General features: G+C 43.6%; 1 protein-coding gene across 1 annotated transcript in view; it reads right to left on the bottom strand.

The window, feature by feature from the left end:
• Positions 1-17,156: 17,156 nt before the first annotated feature.
• The window catches only part of POLR1E (RNA polymerase I subunit E), a 28,980-nt gene continuing 26,729 nt past the window's right edge, over positions 17,157-19,407 (bottom strand). Inside the window, exons 11-12 of the mRNA XM_079706316.1 lie at positions 18,641-18,772; positions 17,157-17,499 (exon numbers count right to left, since the gene is read on the bottom strand). Coding sequence (XP_079562442.1) covers positions 17,340-17,499; positions 18,641-18,772 — 292 coding nt within the window. The 3' untranslated portion in view covers positions 17,157-17,339. The remainder of the gene's footprint in view (positions 17,500-18,640; positions 18,773-19,407) is intronic.

Here is a 19,407-nt window from a genome sequence, read left to right as displayed (position 1 = left end):
CTCAGGCTCGGGCCCTGCCCAGCCAAGCTGAGAGGTTGTGGCCTTTGGGATGGAAGAATTAGTGCTTGTGAAGACTCCTGGCTTCCTTATCACCGCCCTGAAAAACAAGCTCCCAAGTCTTCTGGGGACTAAGAACAAGGTACCTTCAAAACCCTTTGGCTCCACAACCCTTAGCAGGGAAGAACTTGGATTTTTTGTTTGTTGATTGGTTGGTGTTTTTGGCCGCGCCATGTGGCTTATGGGATCTTAGTTCCCCGACCAGGGATTGAACCCAGGCCCTCAGCAGTGAAAGTGTGGTGTCCTAACCACCGGACCGCCAGGGAATTCCCTGGAATTATTTTTCAAGGAGAAAAGGGGAACCGAAGTTGGTGGGTTTCTAGTCCCTCGAGGTCTTACAGAGATTATGAAAAGTTGGGGAAATCGATAATGAAAACCTTGGTCAGGGTTTTCTGTTTGAGTTACAGGGAACTGCCTTTTATATACACCAAACCCAGAATCTTCTCAGGGAAGAACGGATTTACTTCTAAGGGAGAGAAGTGATTCTAGTGAGATGGAAAGAGCCCCAGATTTTCCCCTTTCCTAGATCTCACTTTTGACCCTCCGGGGACACTGCCACACCCACCCTGCTGCCTGGGGAGGCTGGAGGAGTTGGGTTTGGTTTCCTTAAGGACACAGTTCTCTTGGACATGGACCTGTGAGGGAGGAAGGGGCTTGGGATAAGGAGCCCCTCTTGAAAGGCTGCCCCAGGGATGACAGGGACATGCTGAAAACAGGAAGGGGCGTGTGGGGAAGGCTTCCTTCAAGTGGCTTAGGTGTGCGGGCGCGTGCTGGGCTGGGTGGTGCAGGGATGCACCTGACTGCTGTACCTTCAAGTTGCTCCCAGATTCAGGAGGACATTGGCTCAGCGCTTGCTGCACAGGGAGGATTCAAATCCCACAAGCACACCCAAACCAGCCGCCCCTCCTGGGCGCAAGACTGGCGGAGACCGAGGTGCCTAGGGCCCTCGTCTGTGTCCACATTCTCATGGATGACCACCTGCCTTTACTGACCCTACCAAGGTTTCCCACTCTGTGCCTTGGCTCATGCTCCCCCCTCTTCTGGGTGCACCCTCCTCGCCAGCTACACGTCTAGGTCCCACCCACTCTTCCAGGCTCGATGCTGCCACCCGGATGGCAGTGCTCTGCCCTCTCTGGGCCTCCTCTGCCCTTTCTCTGCCCCCACAGGGTATATTCTGCCTTGCTTAGGAGTTACCCAGGCCCATCCCTGTCCCACTGACCTGCCTGTAAGCTAGCTCCATTAGAGTCACCGCCTGTGTCCCCAGTCCCCAGCCCAGGGGGTAGGGTTAGCAGCCTGAGTAAGGAGAGGAAGGCTGGCTCCCAGAGGGCTGTGCTGAACCCAACTGTGAATGTGTTAAGGTACCAGAGCCAGGCAGGCTCAGACCCACTGCTCTGGAAGGGGGCCCGATGCAGGCCTGGTTCGGCCTCAACAGTCCCCCGCCCACCCGGCCCTTCATGTGGGGCCTCACCAGCCTGGTAGGGTCACTGTCGTGCACCTCACAGATGGCTTCCCAGGCTGGTTCTGCCAGGCCCCCGGTGCTGCTCTCCCGGGTGGAGTAGGTTGGGCTAGAGGAAGCCAGGAGCACTGGCTATCCCCTGAGGACTTGGGGCACAAGAGCATGGGCCCCTGCCATCCCCAGCGCTGTCCTTTGCACTTACCTATGGCCCCAATGTGAGTTGCTGTACAAAATGCTGCCTTTTATTATTTTGTAACGAATGACTTTTCTGTGAACCAAGTGCGTATGAAAATCTCAGCAACCAAAATAAAGTTCTCTATTTTAAAGGAGGCACTTTTCGGGGTACTTTCCTTGGTCTGGGTATGCGCTAGGGTTCCTGAGCGCTGGATGTAGGCCTCTCACCACTCCGTCCCCCCGAGGCACCACTGCTTCCACTGAAGGAGACATGAGACCAGGGCCATCTTGTCCATCCAGCTTGTTCCCACCTGATTCCAAGTTCCAAGGTCTGTGTCCTCATGTGTCAGTCAGGGACTGTAGTTGCAGTCCTGCCTGCCCCTTGGGCTTTGTGAAGAATAACAGTGAGGTCCCTGGTGTGGATGACCTGAGATCCACGACCACATTTTTACCAGCTTTAGTCACTTAGCATCTTACAGTGTTTGCCATATCCACATGTCACTTGAGGAGAAAGCTAGTACTTAATACTTTTCTTTAAATCCTCTTTTAATTAAAAAGACTTTATTTTTTAGAATTTTTTCTCTTAAGTCTTTTTATTAACAGGTATAGTTGATGTATAATGTGTGTTTTAGGTGTACAACACAGTGATACACAATTTTTAAAGGTTATACTCCCATTTATAAAATACTGGCTATATTCCCTGTGCTGTACAATATATCCTTGTAGCTTATTTATTTTATACAGAGTAGTTTGTAGCTCTTAATCCTCTACCCTAGCCTTGCCCCTCCCCCTTCCCCCTCCCACTGGTAACCACTAATTTGTTCTCTACATATGAGAGTATGTTGTTCTTTGTTATATTCACTAATTTTTTAGATTCCACATATGTGATATCATACAGCATTTGCCTTTCTCTGACTTATTTCACTAAGCACGATACCCTCCAAGTGCATCTTTTTTTTTTTTTAACATCTATTGGAGTATAATTGCTTTACAATGGTGTGTTAGTTTCTGCTTTATAACAAAGTGAATCAGCATCTAAGTGCTTCCTTGTTGCAAATGGCAAAATTTCATTATCTTTTATGGCTGAGTAATATTCCATTGTGTATATATATATATATATATACCACATCTTCTTTATCCATTCATCTGTTGATGGATACTTAGGTTGTTTCCATATCTTGGCTATTATGAATAATGCTGCTGCGAACATTGGGGTGCATGTATCTTTTCAAATTAGCGTTTTCATTTTCTTCAGATACATATACCCAGGAGTAGAATTGCTGGATCATATGGTAGTTCTATTTTTAGTTTTTTGAGTAAACACCATACTGTCTTCCATAGTGGCTGCCCCAGTATACATTCCCACCAACAGTGTACAAGGGTTCCCTTTTCTCCATGTTCTCACCAACATTTGTATTTGTGGTGATGATAGCCATTCTGACAGGTGTGAGGTGATATTTCATTGTGGTTTTGATTTGCATTTCTGTGATGACTAGCGATGTTGAGCATCTCTTCATGTGCCTGTTAACTATCTGTATCTTCTTTGGAAAAATGTCTATTTAGGTTTTCTGACCATTTTTTAATCAGGTTGTTTATTTTTTTTTGATGTTGAGTTGTATGAGCTTTTTATACATTTTGGATATTAACCCCTTATTGGTCATATCACTTGCAAATACTTTCTCCCATTCAGTAGGTTGTCTTTTTGTTTTGTCTATGGTTTCCTTTGCTGTGCAAAAGCTTTTAAATTTAATTGGGTCCCATTTGTTTATTTTTGTTTTTGTTTCCTTTGCCTTAGGAGACAGCTCCAAAAAATATTGCACGATTTATGTCAAAGTGTGTTCTGCCTGTGTTTTCTTCTAGGAGTTTCATGGTTTCAGGTTGTAACATTTAGGTCTTTAATCCATTAGAGTTTTTCTAAAACTATACACACAAAAATGTTCTAGGGCTTCCCTGGTGGCGCAGTGGTTGAGAGTCCACCTGCTGATGCAGGGGACACGGGTTCGTGCCCCGGTCCGGGAAGATCCCACATGCCGTGGAGCGGCTGGGCCCGTGAGCCATGGCCGCTGAGCCTGCGCGTCTGGAGCCTGTGCTCTGCAACGGGAGAGGCCACAAAGTGAGAGGCCCGCATACCACCAAAAAAAAAAAAAAAAAAGTTCTAATTTCATTCTTTTACATGTAGCTGTCCAGTTTTCCCAGCACCCCTTATTGAAGACTGTCTAGAAGTTTTAGATTTGCAGAAAAAGTGAGGAGATAGGTGGTAGAGAGTTCCCGTACTACCCTTCCCGCCGAGCTTCCCTGTTATTAACACCTTGCATTAGTATGGTACATTTGTCAAAATTAATGAGCCAGTAGACACATTATTATTAACTAAAGTCCATAGTTTATTCATATTTCCTTAGTCATTACCTAGTGTCCTTTTTCCATTCCAAGACCCTATCCAGGAACTTAACTAGAAAGAAATGTTTATATTACTTCACTACTATAAATGAAAAGCTAGTGGTTTTAATACACACTAAACTGTTAAAATGAAAATATTCACAGTATCACAAGCAACTAAACCTTTGTTGAAACCAAACATTTGGGGGAAATTTTTTACTGCAGTTTAGCCAAGTCAGCATAACCTCATATATCCTGATACACCCCCATGCCACTAAAATCATCTTATATCCCATCAATAGTATATTAAGCACTGACTTGGTGAGGCTATTGCCCCTTTTTTACAGAAGGAATTGAGTTCTTTTTTTGACTGAAGTATAGTTGAATTACAGTGTTGTGTTAATTTCTGCTGTACAGCAAAGTGATTCAGTTATACATACATACATATATATATATATTCTTTTTTATATTCTTTTCCATTATGGTTTATCATAGGATACTGCATATAGTTCTCTGTGCTGTACAGGACCATGTTGTTTATCCATTCCACATATAATAGCTTACACCTGCTAACCCCAACCTCCTGCTCTGTCCCTCCCCCAACCCCCTCCCCCTTGGCAACCACAAGTCTGTTCTCTATGTCCGTGAGTCTGTTTCTGTTTTGTAAATAGGTTCATTTTGTCATATTTTAGATTCTACATTATAAGTGATATCATATGGTATTTGTCTTTCTCTGACATCGCTTAGTATGATAATCTCTAGGTCCATCCACGTTGCCGCAAATGGCCATTATTTCATTCTCTTTTATGACTGAGTAGTATTCCGTTGTATGTATGTACCGCATCTTCTTTATCCATTCATCTGTCACTGGACATTTAGATTGTTTCCATATCTTGGCTGTTGTGAATAGTGCTGCTATGAACATAGGACTGCATGTATCTTTTTGGATTAGAGTTTTGTCTGGATATATGCCCAGGAGTGGGACTGTTGGATCATATGGTAATTCTATTTTTAGTTTTCTGAGGAATGGAATACTGTTGTTTTCCATAGTGGCTGTACCAACTTACATTTCCACTAATAGTGTAGTAGGGTTCCCTTTTCTCCAGCATCCTCTCTAGCATTTGTTTCTAGAGTTTTTAATCATGGCCATTCTGACCAGTGTGGGTGGTACCTTGCTGCAGTTTAGATTTGCATTTCTCTAGTAATTAGCAATGTTGAGCATCTTTTCACATGCCTATTGACCATTTGTATTTCTTCTTTGGAGAAATGTCTCTCTAGGTCTTCTGCACGATTTTCCGATTGGGTTGTTTTTCTGTTGTTGAGTTGTATGAGCTGTTTGTATTTTGGAAATTAAGCCCTTGCCAGTTGCATCATTGGCAAATATTTTCTCCCATTCTGTAGGTTGTCTTTTCATTTTGTTTATGGCTTCCTGTGCTGTGCAAAAGCCTGTTAGTTTGATTAGGTCCCATTTGTCTATTTTTGTTTTTATTTCTGTTGCCTTGGGAGACTGACCTAAGAAAACATTGGTATGATTTATGTCAGAGAATGTTTTGCCTATATTCTTTTCTAGGAATTTTATGGTGTCAAGTCTTATGTCTAAGTCTTTAAGCCATTTGGAGTTTATTTTTGTGTATGGTGAGTGGGTTCTAACTTCACTGATTTACATGCGGCTGTCCAACTTCCCCAACACCACTTGCTGAAAAGACTTTTTCCCATTGTATATTCTTTCCTTTTTTCTCTAAGATTAATTGACCATAGCGGTGTGAATTTATCTCTGGGGTCTTTACTCTGTTCCATTGATCCATATGGCTGTTTTTGTGCCAATACCACGCTGTTTGGATTACTGTAGCTTTGTAGTATTGAACTCTGGGAGGGTTATGCCTCCTGCTTTGTTCTTTTTCATCATCATTGCTTTGGCAATTCTGGGTCTTTTATGATTCCATATAAATTTTAGGATTATTTGTTCTAGTTCTGTGAAAAATGTCATGGGTAATTTGATAGGGATCACATTAAATCTGTAGATTGCTTTGGGTAACAATATTCATTCCTCCAAGAGCATTGGATATCTTTCCATTTCTTTGAATCATCTTCAGTTTATTGTTTTATAGTCCTCAGCATATAAGTCTTTCACCTCCTTAGTCAGGTTTATTCCTAAGTATTTTATTTTGGGGGGTGAGATTTTGAAAGGTATAGTTTTTTACATTCCCTTTCTGATATTTCATAGTTAGCATAAAGAAATGCAACTGATTTCTGTACGTTAATCTTGTATCCTGCTACCTTGCTGAATTCATTTATTCTAATAGTTTGTGTGTGGAGACTTTAGGGTTCTTTGTATAGGGAGAGTATCATGTCATCTGCAAAGAGTGATAGTTTTACCTCTTCTCTTCCAGTTTGGATACCTTTTATTTTTCTTGTCTGATCGCTGTGGCTAGGACTTCCAGTACTGTGTTGAAGAGAAGTGGTGAGAGTAGGCATCCTTGTTTTGTTCCAGATTTTAGTGGGAAGGCTTTCAGCTTTTCACTGTTGAGTATTATATTGGCTGTGGGTCTGTCATAAATAGGTTTTATTATGTTGAGATATGTTCCCTCTATACCCACTTCGGTGAGAGTTTTTATCATGAATGGATATTGAATTTTGTCAAATGCTTTTTCTGCATCTATTGAGATGATTGTGGGGTTTTGTCTTTTGTTTATGTGGTGTATCACACTGACTGATTTGCATATGTTTGAACTTGGGATGACTCCCATGTGGTTATGGTGTATGATCTTTTTTTTTTTTTTTTTGCAGTACGCGGGCCTCTCACTGTTGCGGCCTCTCCCGCTGTGGAGCACAGGCTCCGGACGTGCAGGCTCAGCGGCCATGGCTCACGGGCCCAGCCGCTCCGCGGCATATGGGATCTTCCCGGACCGGGGCATGAACCCGTGTCCCCTGCATCAGCAGGCAGACTCTCAACCACTGCGCCACCAGGGAAGCCCGGTGTATGATCTTTTTAATGTGTTGTTGGATTCTGTTAGCTAATATTTTGTTGAGAATTTTTGCGTCTATATTCATCAAAGATATTGGCCTGTAATTTTCTTTTTTGGTGGTGTCTTTGTCAGGTTTTGGTATCAGGCTGATGGTGGCTTCATAAAATGTCTTCGGGAGTGTTCCTTCCTCTTCAGTTTTTTTTGGAAGAGTTTGAGAAGGATCAGTATAAGTTCTTCTTTGCATGTTTGGTAGAATTCACCTGTGAAGCCATCTGGTCCTGGACTTTTGTTTGTAGGGAGTTTTTAAATTACACATTCTATTTCACCTCTAGTGATCAGTCTGTTCAAATTATCTATTTCTTCTTGGTTCATTTTTGGTGGGCTGTATGTTTCTAGAAACTTGTCCATTTCTTCTAGGTTGTAGAATTTGTTGGCATATAATTGTTCATAGTATTCCCTTATGGCTTTCTGTATTTCTGCAGTATTGGTTATTATCTCTCCTTTTTCATTTATTTTTATTTGGGCTCTCTCTTTTCTTCTTGATAAGCCTGGATGGACGGGAGTTTGTCAATCTTGTTTACCCTTTCAAAAAACCAGCTCTTAGCTTTATTGATTTTTTTAATATAATTTTTGAGATTCTCTATTTCCTCTGTGATCTTTATTATTTCCTTCCTTCTGCTGACTTTGTTTTGTTTGTTCTTCTTTTTCTAATTTCTTTTTAAGTGGTAGGTTAGGTTGTTTGAGACTTGTTTTTTTCTTGAGGAAGGCCTGTATCGCTATGAACTTCCCTCTGAGAACTGCTTTTGCTGCATCCCACAGATTTTGTATGGTTGTGTTCTCATTGTCATTTTTCTCAAGATATTTTAAAATTTCCTCTTGGATTTCATCATTGACCCACTGGTTTTTTTTAGTAGTATGTTGTTTAGTCTCCATGTAATTGTTTCTGATTTCTTTTTCTGTGGTTGATTTCTAGTTTCATGCTCTTATGGTCACAAAGATGCTTGAGATAATTTCTATACTCTTAAATTTGTTGAGGCTAGTTTTGTGCCCTAATATGTGGTCAATCCTAGAGAATGTTCCATGTGCATTTGAAAAGAATGTGTATTCTATTTTGGGGGTGTGTGTAATGTATTGAAAATATCAATTAGGTCTAACTGTTCTATCATTTAAGATCTCTGTTGCCTTACTGATTTTCTGTCTAGAAAACCTGTCCATTGGTGTGAGTGTGGTGCTAAAGTCTATTATTGTATGATTGTCAGTTTCTGCCTTTATGTCTGTTAGTATTTTATGTATTTGGGTGCTTCTATATTAGGTGCATGTATGTTGATGTCTGTAAAATCCTCTTCTTGTATTGATCCTTTTATCATTATATAGTGTCCTTCTTTATCTTTCTTTACGGCTTCTGTTTTAAAGTATATTTTGTCAGATATGAGTATTGCGACCCCCACTTTCTTTTCATTTCCATTTGCATGAAATATTTTTCCATCTCCTCACTTTCAATCTATGTGTGTCCTTTGCCCTAAAGTGGGTCTCCTCTAGGTAGCATATTATATAAGCTCGTATTTTTAATCCAATCTGCCACTCTGTGTCTTCTGGTTGGAGTAGTTAGTCCACTAATAAATAATTATTGATAGACATGTATTTATTGCCATTTTAACCTTGGTTTCCTGTTGATTTTATATTTCCTCTTTGTCCCTTTTTGTTTTTCCTTTTGTGGTTTGATGATCTTCTTTTGTATTATACTTATGCTCTCTTCTTTTTGGTTTTTGTGAATCTATCGTATGTTTTTGATTTGTGGTTACCCTGTTTTTCAAGTATGTTAACCCCATATTCTATCTCCTTGCCTTAGACTAGTAGTTGTAGAGGCTCAAACACATTCTAGGAAATGAAAAAAAAAAAAATCTACATTTTCTGACTCTCCTCCACCATGTTTTATGATTTTGATGTCCTCTTTTACATCTTCATGTTCATCCTTTTGCTGTTCATTGTGGTTATCATGTTCACAGAAATTTTTTGATTTTTTAAAAATCTGTGTACTGGCTTATTTATAGGTGATTTGCTCTCCAATTGTGATTTTCTCTTTCCTATATATTCTTCTTTTCTGTTTAGAGAAGATTTCAATATTTTCTTTAGGATAGGTTTTAGTATTGCTGTATTCTTTTCGTTTTTGCTTGTCTCAGAAATTCTTTCTCTCTCCTATTCTAAATGATAATCTTGCTGGGTAAAGTATCCTAGGTTGCAGATTTTTCCCTTTCAGGACTTTGAATATATCTTGCCACTCCCTTCTGGCCTGAAACATTTCTGTAGAGAAATCAGCTGATAGCCTTATGGGGCTTCCCTTGTAATTAACTCTTTTTTTCCTGCCTTTAGAATCCTCTTTAATTTTTGCCGTTTTTATTATAAAATGTCTTGGTGTAGGTCTGTTTGGGTTTACTTTGTTTTGGACCCTCTGTGCTTCCTGTACCTGGACATGTTTCCTTCTTTAGGTTTAGGAAGTTTTCAGCCATAATTTCTTCAAATACATTTCCAATCCCCTTTACTCTTTCTCCCCCTCCTGGATTCCCTATTATGCCTAGATTGGCATGCTTTGTATTATCCCATAGGTCTCTTATATTGCTTTCATTTTTATTCATTTGGCCTCCTGTTCATTTGGTCTGCTGTCCTGATTGGGTGATTTCCATTATTCTGTCTTCCGGGTTACTTGTTCGTTCTGCATTATTTATTCTATTCATTGCCTTTAGTTCAGTTTTTGTCTCAGTAAATGAGTTTTCTAATTTTTCTTGGTTCCTCTGTGTAGTTTCCAGTTCTTTTACAGTGCTCTGTATTTTTGTCGATAGCCTTAATTCCTTCAATATTTTTATTCTCTCTTTTGAAATGTGTCTTTTTGAAATTGGTGTCTGTTAGACCTAAGAGGTCTGTTTCATTATTCTTTCCGGGGAATTCTCTTGGTCTTTTAACTGGGAGTGGCTCCTCTGCTTCTTCATTTTACTTATATTTCTCTTATTCTGTGAGTTGAGGAGAAACAGTTATCTACTGTGGTCTTAGAAGGCTCTTTATATGTGGGAGCATCCCTGTGTAGCTTGTGTGGGTTTAGCATATTTGGTTCAAGGGCTGTTCTTAGTACGGCTGCCTATCGCCTCTTTCCTCAGCACTTGCTGGCCATTATACCCTTAACAGGGGGTGTGCAGATGTGGCGGCTGGTGCCCACTTGTGGGACTCTCAGTGGCAGCTCATGCATGGCCCTGGAGCATGCCATGGGAGCTGAGGCAGCTCGCAACTCTGCTCCCTGGGAGGGCACTCAGCAGCTCGAGACGGCTCCTGCAGTGAGTGTAGGAAGTGTTCCGCTGCCTGAGAGCTTGCGCAGGGGAAAAGACTGTAATGGCAGGTTCTGCCCCTCCCCTTGCACACTGCCCACACAATGGTGCCTGGCCTCTAAGGCGGCCCAGGCTTCCTCCTCGTACAGGCTCAGGTGTGGTTGCACCAGACTCCGACTGCTTCAGGCTGTTTCCGCACAGCCCACCCCAGTCCTCTCCCCAGGCCTGATCTCCAAAGCCCGAGCTTCTTCAGCCCCTGCCCGCACCAGTGGACACACATCTCAGGCTGGGAAGTGCAAAGCAGTGGCACTGACCGTCTGTGCAGGTCTCTCTCCATTCTAGCTGCTGCAGACTGGTTGCTGTGCTCTACTGCAAGGCTCTGAAGCTCCCTCTTATAACAGCTGATCTCTCTGCCAGCGAAGGAACTTCTGAGGGTGCAGGAACCTTTCTTCTTTTACAGCTCCCTCCCAGGGGCCCAGGTCCCATCCTGATTCCTTTCTCACTTTTTTCCTTTTTGTTCTACCCACTTACATAGATTTTCTTGCTGTTTCAGAGGTAAGAGGTCTTCTGCCAGCATTCAGTGGATATTCTGTGAGAAGCTTTCCACATGTAGATGTATTTTTGACGTATTTGTGAAAGGAGGTGGTGAGCTTCACATCCTACTACTCTGCCATCTTGATTGCTCTCCCCAGAAGGAACTGAGTTCTGAGTGGTGATGCCTGTCAAGGCCAGTAAGTTGAATGTTCCCTATCAAATGTTAAGAGCTTGTATACAGAAGATGTATGAGTAAGGCTGTTATCTAGGGCCTCTGTAATAGGAACACCTGGGACACACACACATACAGTGCCCATCTTCTGCCAAGTCATTTGGAGGCAGAAGTGGGAGGAACACAGAACACCTGTCCTACCCTAGCTCTTCCGTGGTTGGGGAAGCATCTGGAAGGAGACTGCTCTGAGTAGCCTGCATTGGTTGACTGTGCAGGGCTTGCTCTCCCACACAGGCCAGACCTGCCCAAGAGAACCTACTCCATCTGATTATTTTTTCCTTAATTGAGCCAAAAATCTGTCTCCCTGGCTAAATCCTACCCATACTTCAGGATCCTACTTCATCATCATTCCATGGAACACCTTCCTTGATCTCTTCAAATCTTAGTTATGTGCCCTTCCTCCATGCTCTCCTACCCACCTACCCACCTGTGTTAATCCCCATGGTGGCACTGAAATCCTGTGCATTGAAAAAGTCTGTTGATGTGTCTGATTCCCCCCTCCCATGCCCTGTGAGGTCATGCACTGTTGATCCTCTATACCTAACACTGAGCAAACTCATTAAGTGTTGGACACATAGATGGATGGATAAGGAAACAAACCCAACCCCATTCCTAGTATTTCTATCTTCTGGAGCCCCCAAAGGACAGAGTCCCTCTGTCTGTGGCGACTCTCCAGAGATTTACAGACAGCATTCTTATCCCCCTGGGATCCACCCTGCTCCTGCCCTCCATTCACACATGCCAGTTTGCAGACTGTCTCCTCACCATCTGGTCATTTTTCCAGATCTACTCCAGTGGCCTGGGTGGGTCTGGGAGAGCCCAAAGAAGGCAGAGTTTAGGAGTCTCATCCTGTTCCTCAGGAGGTATGTCCCAGCTCTTAACATGCAGCAATTATGGATCAGAAGATAGGATTCTCTAAGGGTGCTGTGCTTCCCTGGGGTCACTTGATTCAGTCTGCAGTAGCTAAGTCCCCTCTGCAGGGTGACTTCTCACAGGTGTAAGTTTAACCCTCATGCAGAGCTCACAGGTCTCAGCTGCCCCCCACCCAAGCAGCTTACACTGTGGCCTCCATGGCCTTCCCTGCTGGCCAGTCAGGCCCAAATAGTAATGCCTGCTGATAGAAGTGTACAAGCACAGCAAAGACCAATATGGGGGGAGGGGAGAAAAGTCAGGAATTTGGGATTAACAGATACACACTACTATATATAAAATAAACAACAAGGACCTACTGTATAGCACAGGGATTTACAGACAGCATTCAGTATCTTGTAATAACCTATAATAGAGAAGAATAATAGAGATAGAATAATAATAGAGAAGAATAGAGAAGAATCTGAAAAAGAATATATATATATAGTAACTGAATCACTGGTCTACACCTGAAACGTTATAAATCAACCATACCTCAATTAAAAAAAGACCAATACAACATCATTCAGACCTCCCAGTCCTGTTGAGGCCACTGCCCCTTGTAGCCAGAGGAGACCCTGACTGTAGGGAATGGTGGGCATGGGCATGCTGTGGCCAGACCAGACAAGAGCCAGAGCTGGGTCTTGGAAAAGCACATGAGCCTACACTATCCTCAGCAACAGCCCTGGACCCACCTTCTTCCCTTTCCTTCCATCAGCACAGAGAAAGTCTCTTCTCCAAATGGTTCCTCATGGTGGACTCACATGGGGCCTGCTGGGCTTGTTCCAACCCTGAGTAGTCTCCCGATATGAACACTCTCATCCCACTAGTTCTTTCTCCCTTCCTGTCCAGAACTTTGCAGGGTGCAGTTAGGGCCATGGGGCTCTGGAGCCCATTCTCCGTGATTATCGTCCTTTTTAAATGCAGTCAAGCCTAGCATGGCCCTCTGGTGCAGTCTGAGTGACTCACAACACAACTGTCACCCCTGCTCAGAAACCAGTTCTTGCCTGAGTGCAGCCGAAGGCCCTGTCTTGATTGTCAGGATGGTATTTCACTTCTTGGTTTGGGCCCATCATTTGCCACCTATCCAGGCTCCTTGGATAAAAGGCTGATTCCAGGGCTGGAGCAGGCAAAGTACAAGACGGCTAGAATATCTTCTGGCAGAAATTAAGGAAGCACCCTTAAAACGATGGGGATACAGGAGCTAGCTTGAAGGAACTCAGATTGGCCAAATGTACAATCTGAGTATCAAAATAAATGATGATGACAATGTTCACAGGATAAGAATCTATGAGTCCATACTGACAACTAAATGAACAAAAAAATTTCAATGGAAAAGAAAGCTTCTCCATATAATACTATAATAACTGTATAAGAAATTATGGGAGTTAGAAAATCACCATTTTGCAGCCATCTTGATAATTGATTCAGCAAAAATTATCAATGCAGGCTAAAACTTACGGGTAGTAGTTTGATGAGGAACAGGACGTTTAGAGGCTTAAAGTATCTTTCCACAAATTACTTAGTAAATACAAAAAGAAAAGTAGTAACTTCACAGTGGAGAGAACATAACCTTAACCAAGGAGTAAGTTATCAGCAAGAACAAGATAAACCAACATCTTGTGCCTCTACTGTGATGCACTTGGGACACAGCACTATGTCTGTGAATTCCCTGCCAAAAACGTATATCCTGAATGTAATCATAAGGAAACACCAGACAAACCTAAATAGAGGGATACCCTACAGAATAACTGATTTACTCTTCAAAATGTCAAGGTTAAGAAAGGCAAAGACTGAGGAATTGTTTTAGATTAAATAAGACCAAAGAGATGTGACCAGCAAAATCTGAATATGAGCTGTGGGCCAGATACTAGTATTGTATCATTGTTCTAGTTCCTGCTTTTGATAAGTGTAATGTGCTTATGGAAGAGAAAGTCCTTATTCTTAGGATACACATACTGAAGTACTTAAGAGAAAAAGGGTAGGGTGCTTTTCTCAAATTGTCCCAAATGGTTCAAAAAGAGATACATAAATATATAAAGCAAATAATAAATAGGACAACGCATGAACAGTTGGAGCATCTGGGTAAAGGACCTTTGTACTATTCTTGCAACTATTTTCTAAGTATGACATTATATCAAAATAAAGTTCTTAAAAGAAGGCACTTTAAAAATTTTTACCTAATTAGCTATTTCCAGGTTGGGTCCTCTGCAGGTATGTTAAATACACCTTCTTTGACTTCATCACTGTTAAATGTACAGCAGGTCAGGGCCACAGAAACTTCCCTCCAGGGAACAGACTTCATTCTGTTAACACCTGTAAGTTATTCCACAAACTGCAACTCTTATTAAAGGTACAAGCATCTAGCCCACAGTCTCTTTTTCTTCAAAGAGGTCATCAAGCAACATTATGGCAAATAACTTGGTTGGATCAAGGAATTCTCTGTGAATGGATCAGTAAATAAATGGGGTTTTAGAACTAGGAAAAACCTAGTACGATCCCATTATTCTACAAGTGTTTACTGCCTAATAGCTCTGCCAAGAAAAGAAGGTGCAGCTCATGCACTATGATTCATTCCACAGACACTGGCGCTTATATGCCAGGCACTGTGTTAGGCACCCTCTCACGAGACTTGTTGAAAAGGGCCCTCTTTTGAGCCTTCCCTTGATGAACAGAAACTTGCATTTCAGTCAACCTCTGGGACTGCATCACCTACAATTAGTGAAGTATACCTGTTGTCACCCAGGACAAGTATACAGCTGACCCCTGAACAATGCAAAGGGTTAGGGGCGCTGACCCTCCATGCAGCTGAAAAATGCACATATAATTTATGTCAGCCCTCCATATCCGTTCCACATCTGCGGGTTCAACTAACCACTTGCATGGTACTATAGTGTTTACTATTGAAAAAAATCCATGTATAAGTGGACCCAGGCAGTTCAAATTCATGTTGTTCAAGGATCAATTGTATATTTACCATCCTAGGCTTTTCCCCATCAATATCACTCCTCTTTGTGAGTGACTAAAGAAAGCTGCTTCCCCACTAGGACAGAGGCTCTTCAGAGGCCAGGTCACATGTTGTGATCTAATCACTGCTGGAAATTAAGCCTCAAGGTGTCAAAACCACCAGAATCTAAAAAGTATGCATGAAAACACATTTTAAGCCATAAGCACACTAGAAATTCTTTTCCCAGAGACAGATCAGGATTTTTTTTTTTTTCTGATGCCGAGTCACATACCTGATTTTCACAACAGCTTAGGTAAAGAAAAACAAGAGGCACTTAGATTTCCTGCTCACATCTCTGCTGGAGGGAGATCAAGTATGCTACAAGTGCCCGCTACCCAGGATCAGATACAAATGGGGACAAGCCAGACAAGAGCATGGAAAATGTGCACTTTAAGCCTGGCCTTGCCGTAGAAGTGGCTCAGATAACCACATCCCAGTGCTCAAAGAAATATAAGGATCACCTGTCCCGAATGAGTCATCCAAGGCCCATTTTTACCATGTATTCCCTAACGGATGTCCCAGCTGCTGTGTAAACTTCCTCCTTTCTCATTTTCAGAGAGAGCTGGATTCTGTCTTCCTTCCTCCACTGCCCCTGGCCCCCAGCACGAGCACCACACACCTCAGCTGCTCCCACTGCCTCAGAAGAACCTTGAAGAGCTGAGTCTGGGGGACTTCCCTGGTGGTGCAGTGGTTAAGAATACACCTGCCAATGCAGGGGACACTGGTTCGATCCCTGATCTGGGAAGATTCCCACATGCCACGGAGCAGCTAAGCCTGTGTGCCACAACTACTGAGCCTGCGCTCTAGAGCCCGTGAGCCACAACTACTGAGCCCACGTGCTGCAACTACTGAAGCCCGCACGCTCTAGGGCCCACATGCCACAACTACTGAGCCTGCATGCTGCAACTACTGAAGCCTGCACACCTAGAGCCTGTGCTCTGCAACAAGAGAAGCCATCGCAATGAGAAGTCCATGCGCTGCAACGAAGAGTAGGCCCCTCTCGCTGCGACTAGAGAAAGCCCGCACACAGCAACAAAGACCCAACACAGCCAAAAAATAAAATTTTAAAAATAATAAAAAACACAAATATTTTTTAAAATGTTTTCTAAATCATCACCTTCTCTTTAAAAAAAAAAAAAAAGCTGAGTCTGAGCATTAGCCACATACCTAAGTCTGCCCTCGTCATAGTCCCGTTCCTCACAGCACCCCTCTGGACACTGACTTCTCCATTTCCCCCGGCAGATAAGGTTGGTGGCAGTCAGCATCCCTTCCCATCTGCTTCTGGTATGGCTTCCTGTAACTAGAGGCTGAAACCTATTTCCAAGACTCCCTTGCTGCTAGGATTCTAGTTGCAAATTAAGTTCCTATATATGTACTCAGAGAAGAAAGAAGCAAGATGGAGGCCAGCCTCTTAATCTTTTGGCTGTTTGTGCTGACAAGCAAGGAGGTAGGGCATGGGTACTGATAGCATGGGTGGCTGAACCAGAATTTCAGTGTCAAGTTGCTGGCTTCATGAGTTCAAGAAGCAGCTGAATTCAAGTAGCTTCATGAATTCAAGTGGCTTCTTCATGCCTGGCTGGCCACCCCAGCTGTGTTCTTGAACTCAGCAGTTCCAGTAGCAACCTCCTGAATCCCACTCCTGCAACCCTTTAACAATTTTATAGTACTTTATATCCATGTATTAAACTCCTTTCTCCTTAAGAATATCTAGGACCATTTGTTTTCTGCACTGAATTCTGACTGATTCACTCCCCTCAAAAACGCTTTCAGAGCTGACTCCTGCCCTGTGTGTGGCCTGAGCCAGGCAGAGCAAGTGGGTTAATCATTTCCTCTGATTTGGCTCTGCTGTTTCAGCAGCCCGGAACTAAATTAGTCTGTTTGGGCAAGCCCATCACATTGGTGACCTGAAGCCTCCTCTTCCAGCCCTACTGGGTTTTGTCCTCACCACCTACTCCTCCACTGGGCCTTCCACAGCACTTCACATTTCTCTTTATTAACCTTTATCTGTCAGATGCGGTCCAAGGTTCAGCCTGTGAGATCTTTTGCCTCCGCCTACCCCAGGCCCACCCTCCCACATCCCACACACGAACCATCTGCCATTTACAACCACAGAGACACCAAAGGAGGGAGATGGAGTCCAATAGGGCCAACACTTTATGTTTCTGCTTAAGACCAGCACAACTGATATGCTGACTTCTGGCTTCATACCCATGCCAAAGCACGGCTTCTTTACCCCTCTTTACAAATAAAAATGCAAATGGATAGAAGGAGTGGCTATGACGTGGCCAAAATGCTCTGTCTGGAAAGCACACCTCTAGGTGATTTTCCTCCGCTTTGACTGACGGTCCAAGGCCTGGGCTGGGGGCAGTGGGATGGACAGGGTGCCCAGTTTGTGATCCTCCTCCCTGCCCACTGCCAGAGAAACCCTTTTTTTAGAGATCTTCAGCCTCATGGCTTTCGCTATCTCCATCATCCTAAGGAACAAACACAAACACATAAAACAAATGGAGACTCTCCTCAATGTGAATGCTCAGGGAGGCTTGGCAGGAGGGGGCAGCACAGTCATGCTCCAGGCCATGAGGACAGAATTCCCAAGATAGCCACAAGGGGCAAAGCTCCCAGTAGAGAGGCAGACAAGATCCCCTCGAGAGCCATCAGATTCCCATTTTAATGTGTTGCCATTAGAAAATATCTATATAAATGATGGAAAACCAGGTTATCCAGATCCTACTGATAACTGTTTACTTCTTATAGCAAGGATTGAGCACTTGCTAGAATTTTACAGACTTCAAGTATCTGTTTCTCTTGTATGTTCAAACTCACTACTCATGAGAATGCCATCTGTGGAGCCCTCAGAATAATCCCTCTCAGGACTGCTAGAAGAGTCCAGATAAGGGTGTTCTCCTGAAACACCATCAGGGTCCTTGGAGATCAGATGCTCCTAAATCACTGACAAAGGCCAATATACCCCACAGTCCAGCATTCTGGGAGGCTCTGCTCCCTACTCAGTCTGAACCCCTTCTAGCAGGGCTAGAAAGGGCCTTAAAGGTTGCCACCTCTGCCTACCCTCCCAGTCAGGTCAGAGAAGCCCAAGTGTGACATCCCTGCCAACCTGAAGCTCTGCCTTGCCTTGGACAACCCCCTGGCAGCTCCTTCCATCTGACTCTGAGAAAAGTGCTTTATGCTAAGCTGAAATTGGGGTTCTCTTATATAACTTCCACCCCTAGGTTACCCCATTGGGACCATACAGAGTCCCTCTTCCCAGAGACAGCAGTGTGGAGACTGGAGGTTGCTCAGTTACACAGGGATGGAAGGCTCAGGTTTGAAGCCCAACAATTCCCCTTCTTGGCTGTGTGACCCTGGGAAAGTCACTGACTTCTCTGAACCAAAGATTCTTCCACTGTTTCTTAGCGACATCACTGAGATATTATGACAGATTTGGTACTGTGCCTAGCAAAGCGAAGGCATGCAGTAATGTCTGGTTTCCCATCCATTCAATCAATTATTTATTCATCTGAAAACTCCCCAGGTCCCTCGACAGTGCCTCATGCTTTCCAGCAGTACCAGAACTACATCAAGGCGCCCTAAGGGAGCTTTTTCTTCTTTTGTGCTCACCTTTTCTCACTGAGCTTCAAGTCCCTCTGTAACACCGTCAGGTCAATCTGGAAGTCGTTTATATGCAAAGCCAGTATGATCACATAGGCGGTGATCTTTGCCTTCATAGAGTCTGAAATTAAGTTCCGCAAACTGCAAATCAGTGGCAATAAAAGAGAGGCAAAATTAAACTCTGAGATGATTTCTCCAAAAGCAAAGGAAAAACATCCAAGCCTGTTCCCTTATGCATTCAAAATGTCTTCTCATCCCGGGGAGAAGAAAAGGAATTAGAGCAACATCCCTTATCCTGTTGTGGTGCCCAAGCCTTCACGTACAGTGGAGCAGTGAGCCAATGCCAGTGTCCCTCCAAGGGGACAGAGAAGGCCGCACCTTCCCCAGGCACAGTCAGAGCCTCACACTGGTGAGGACCCTCCCCATCTTCCCGGCCTGCTCAGCAGGGCTGCTGGGAAAACGGTCATCCCAAACTCAGCTGCCGATGATTCTTCCAAGCACACCCAGAGCAGGACACACACTGCAAGCAAGCAGCAGGAAGGAAGCCCAGGTGTGCTGCTTGGGGTGCTTTCCTCAAAGTCATCCCACTGGCCTGCCCTTTCCTGCAACACTGCCTCTCCATACAACACTAGTTCTGTGGACATTAGGCAGGGGTCCTTGGAAGAAGCATGTGACATGAAGTCTTTGTTACAGGAGTTCCCAGAGCCTTTAACGTGAGCTTCTCCCAAAGGGATAGAGTCGGTACTACAGTGTTGCCTAAACTCACTTGACCCCAG

Source organism: Hyperoodon ampullatus (genome assembly GCF_949752795.1).
Source record: "Hyperoodon ampullatus genome assembly, chromosome: 6".
NCBI classification, from domain to species: Eukaryota; Metazoa; Chordata; class Mammalia; order Artiodactyla; family Ziphiidae; genus Hyperoodon; species Hyperoodon ampullatus.
The sequence above is the reverse complement of the archived record's forward strand: the minus strand, read 5'-3'. Positions and strand labels throughout refer to the sequence as shown.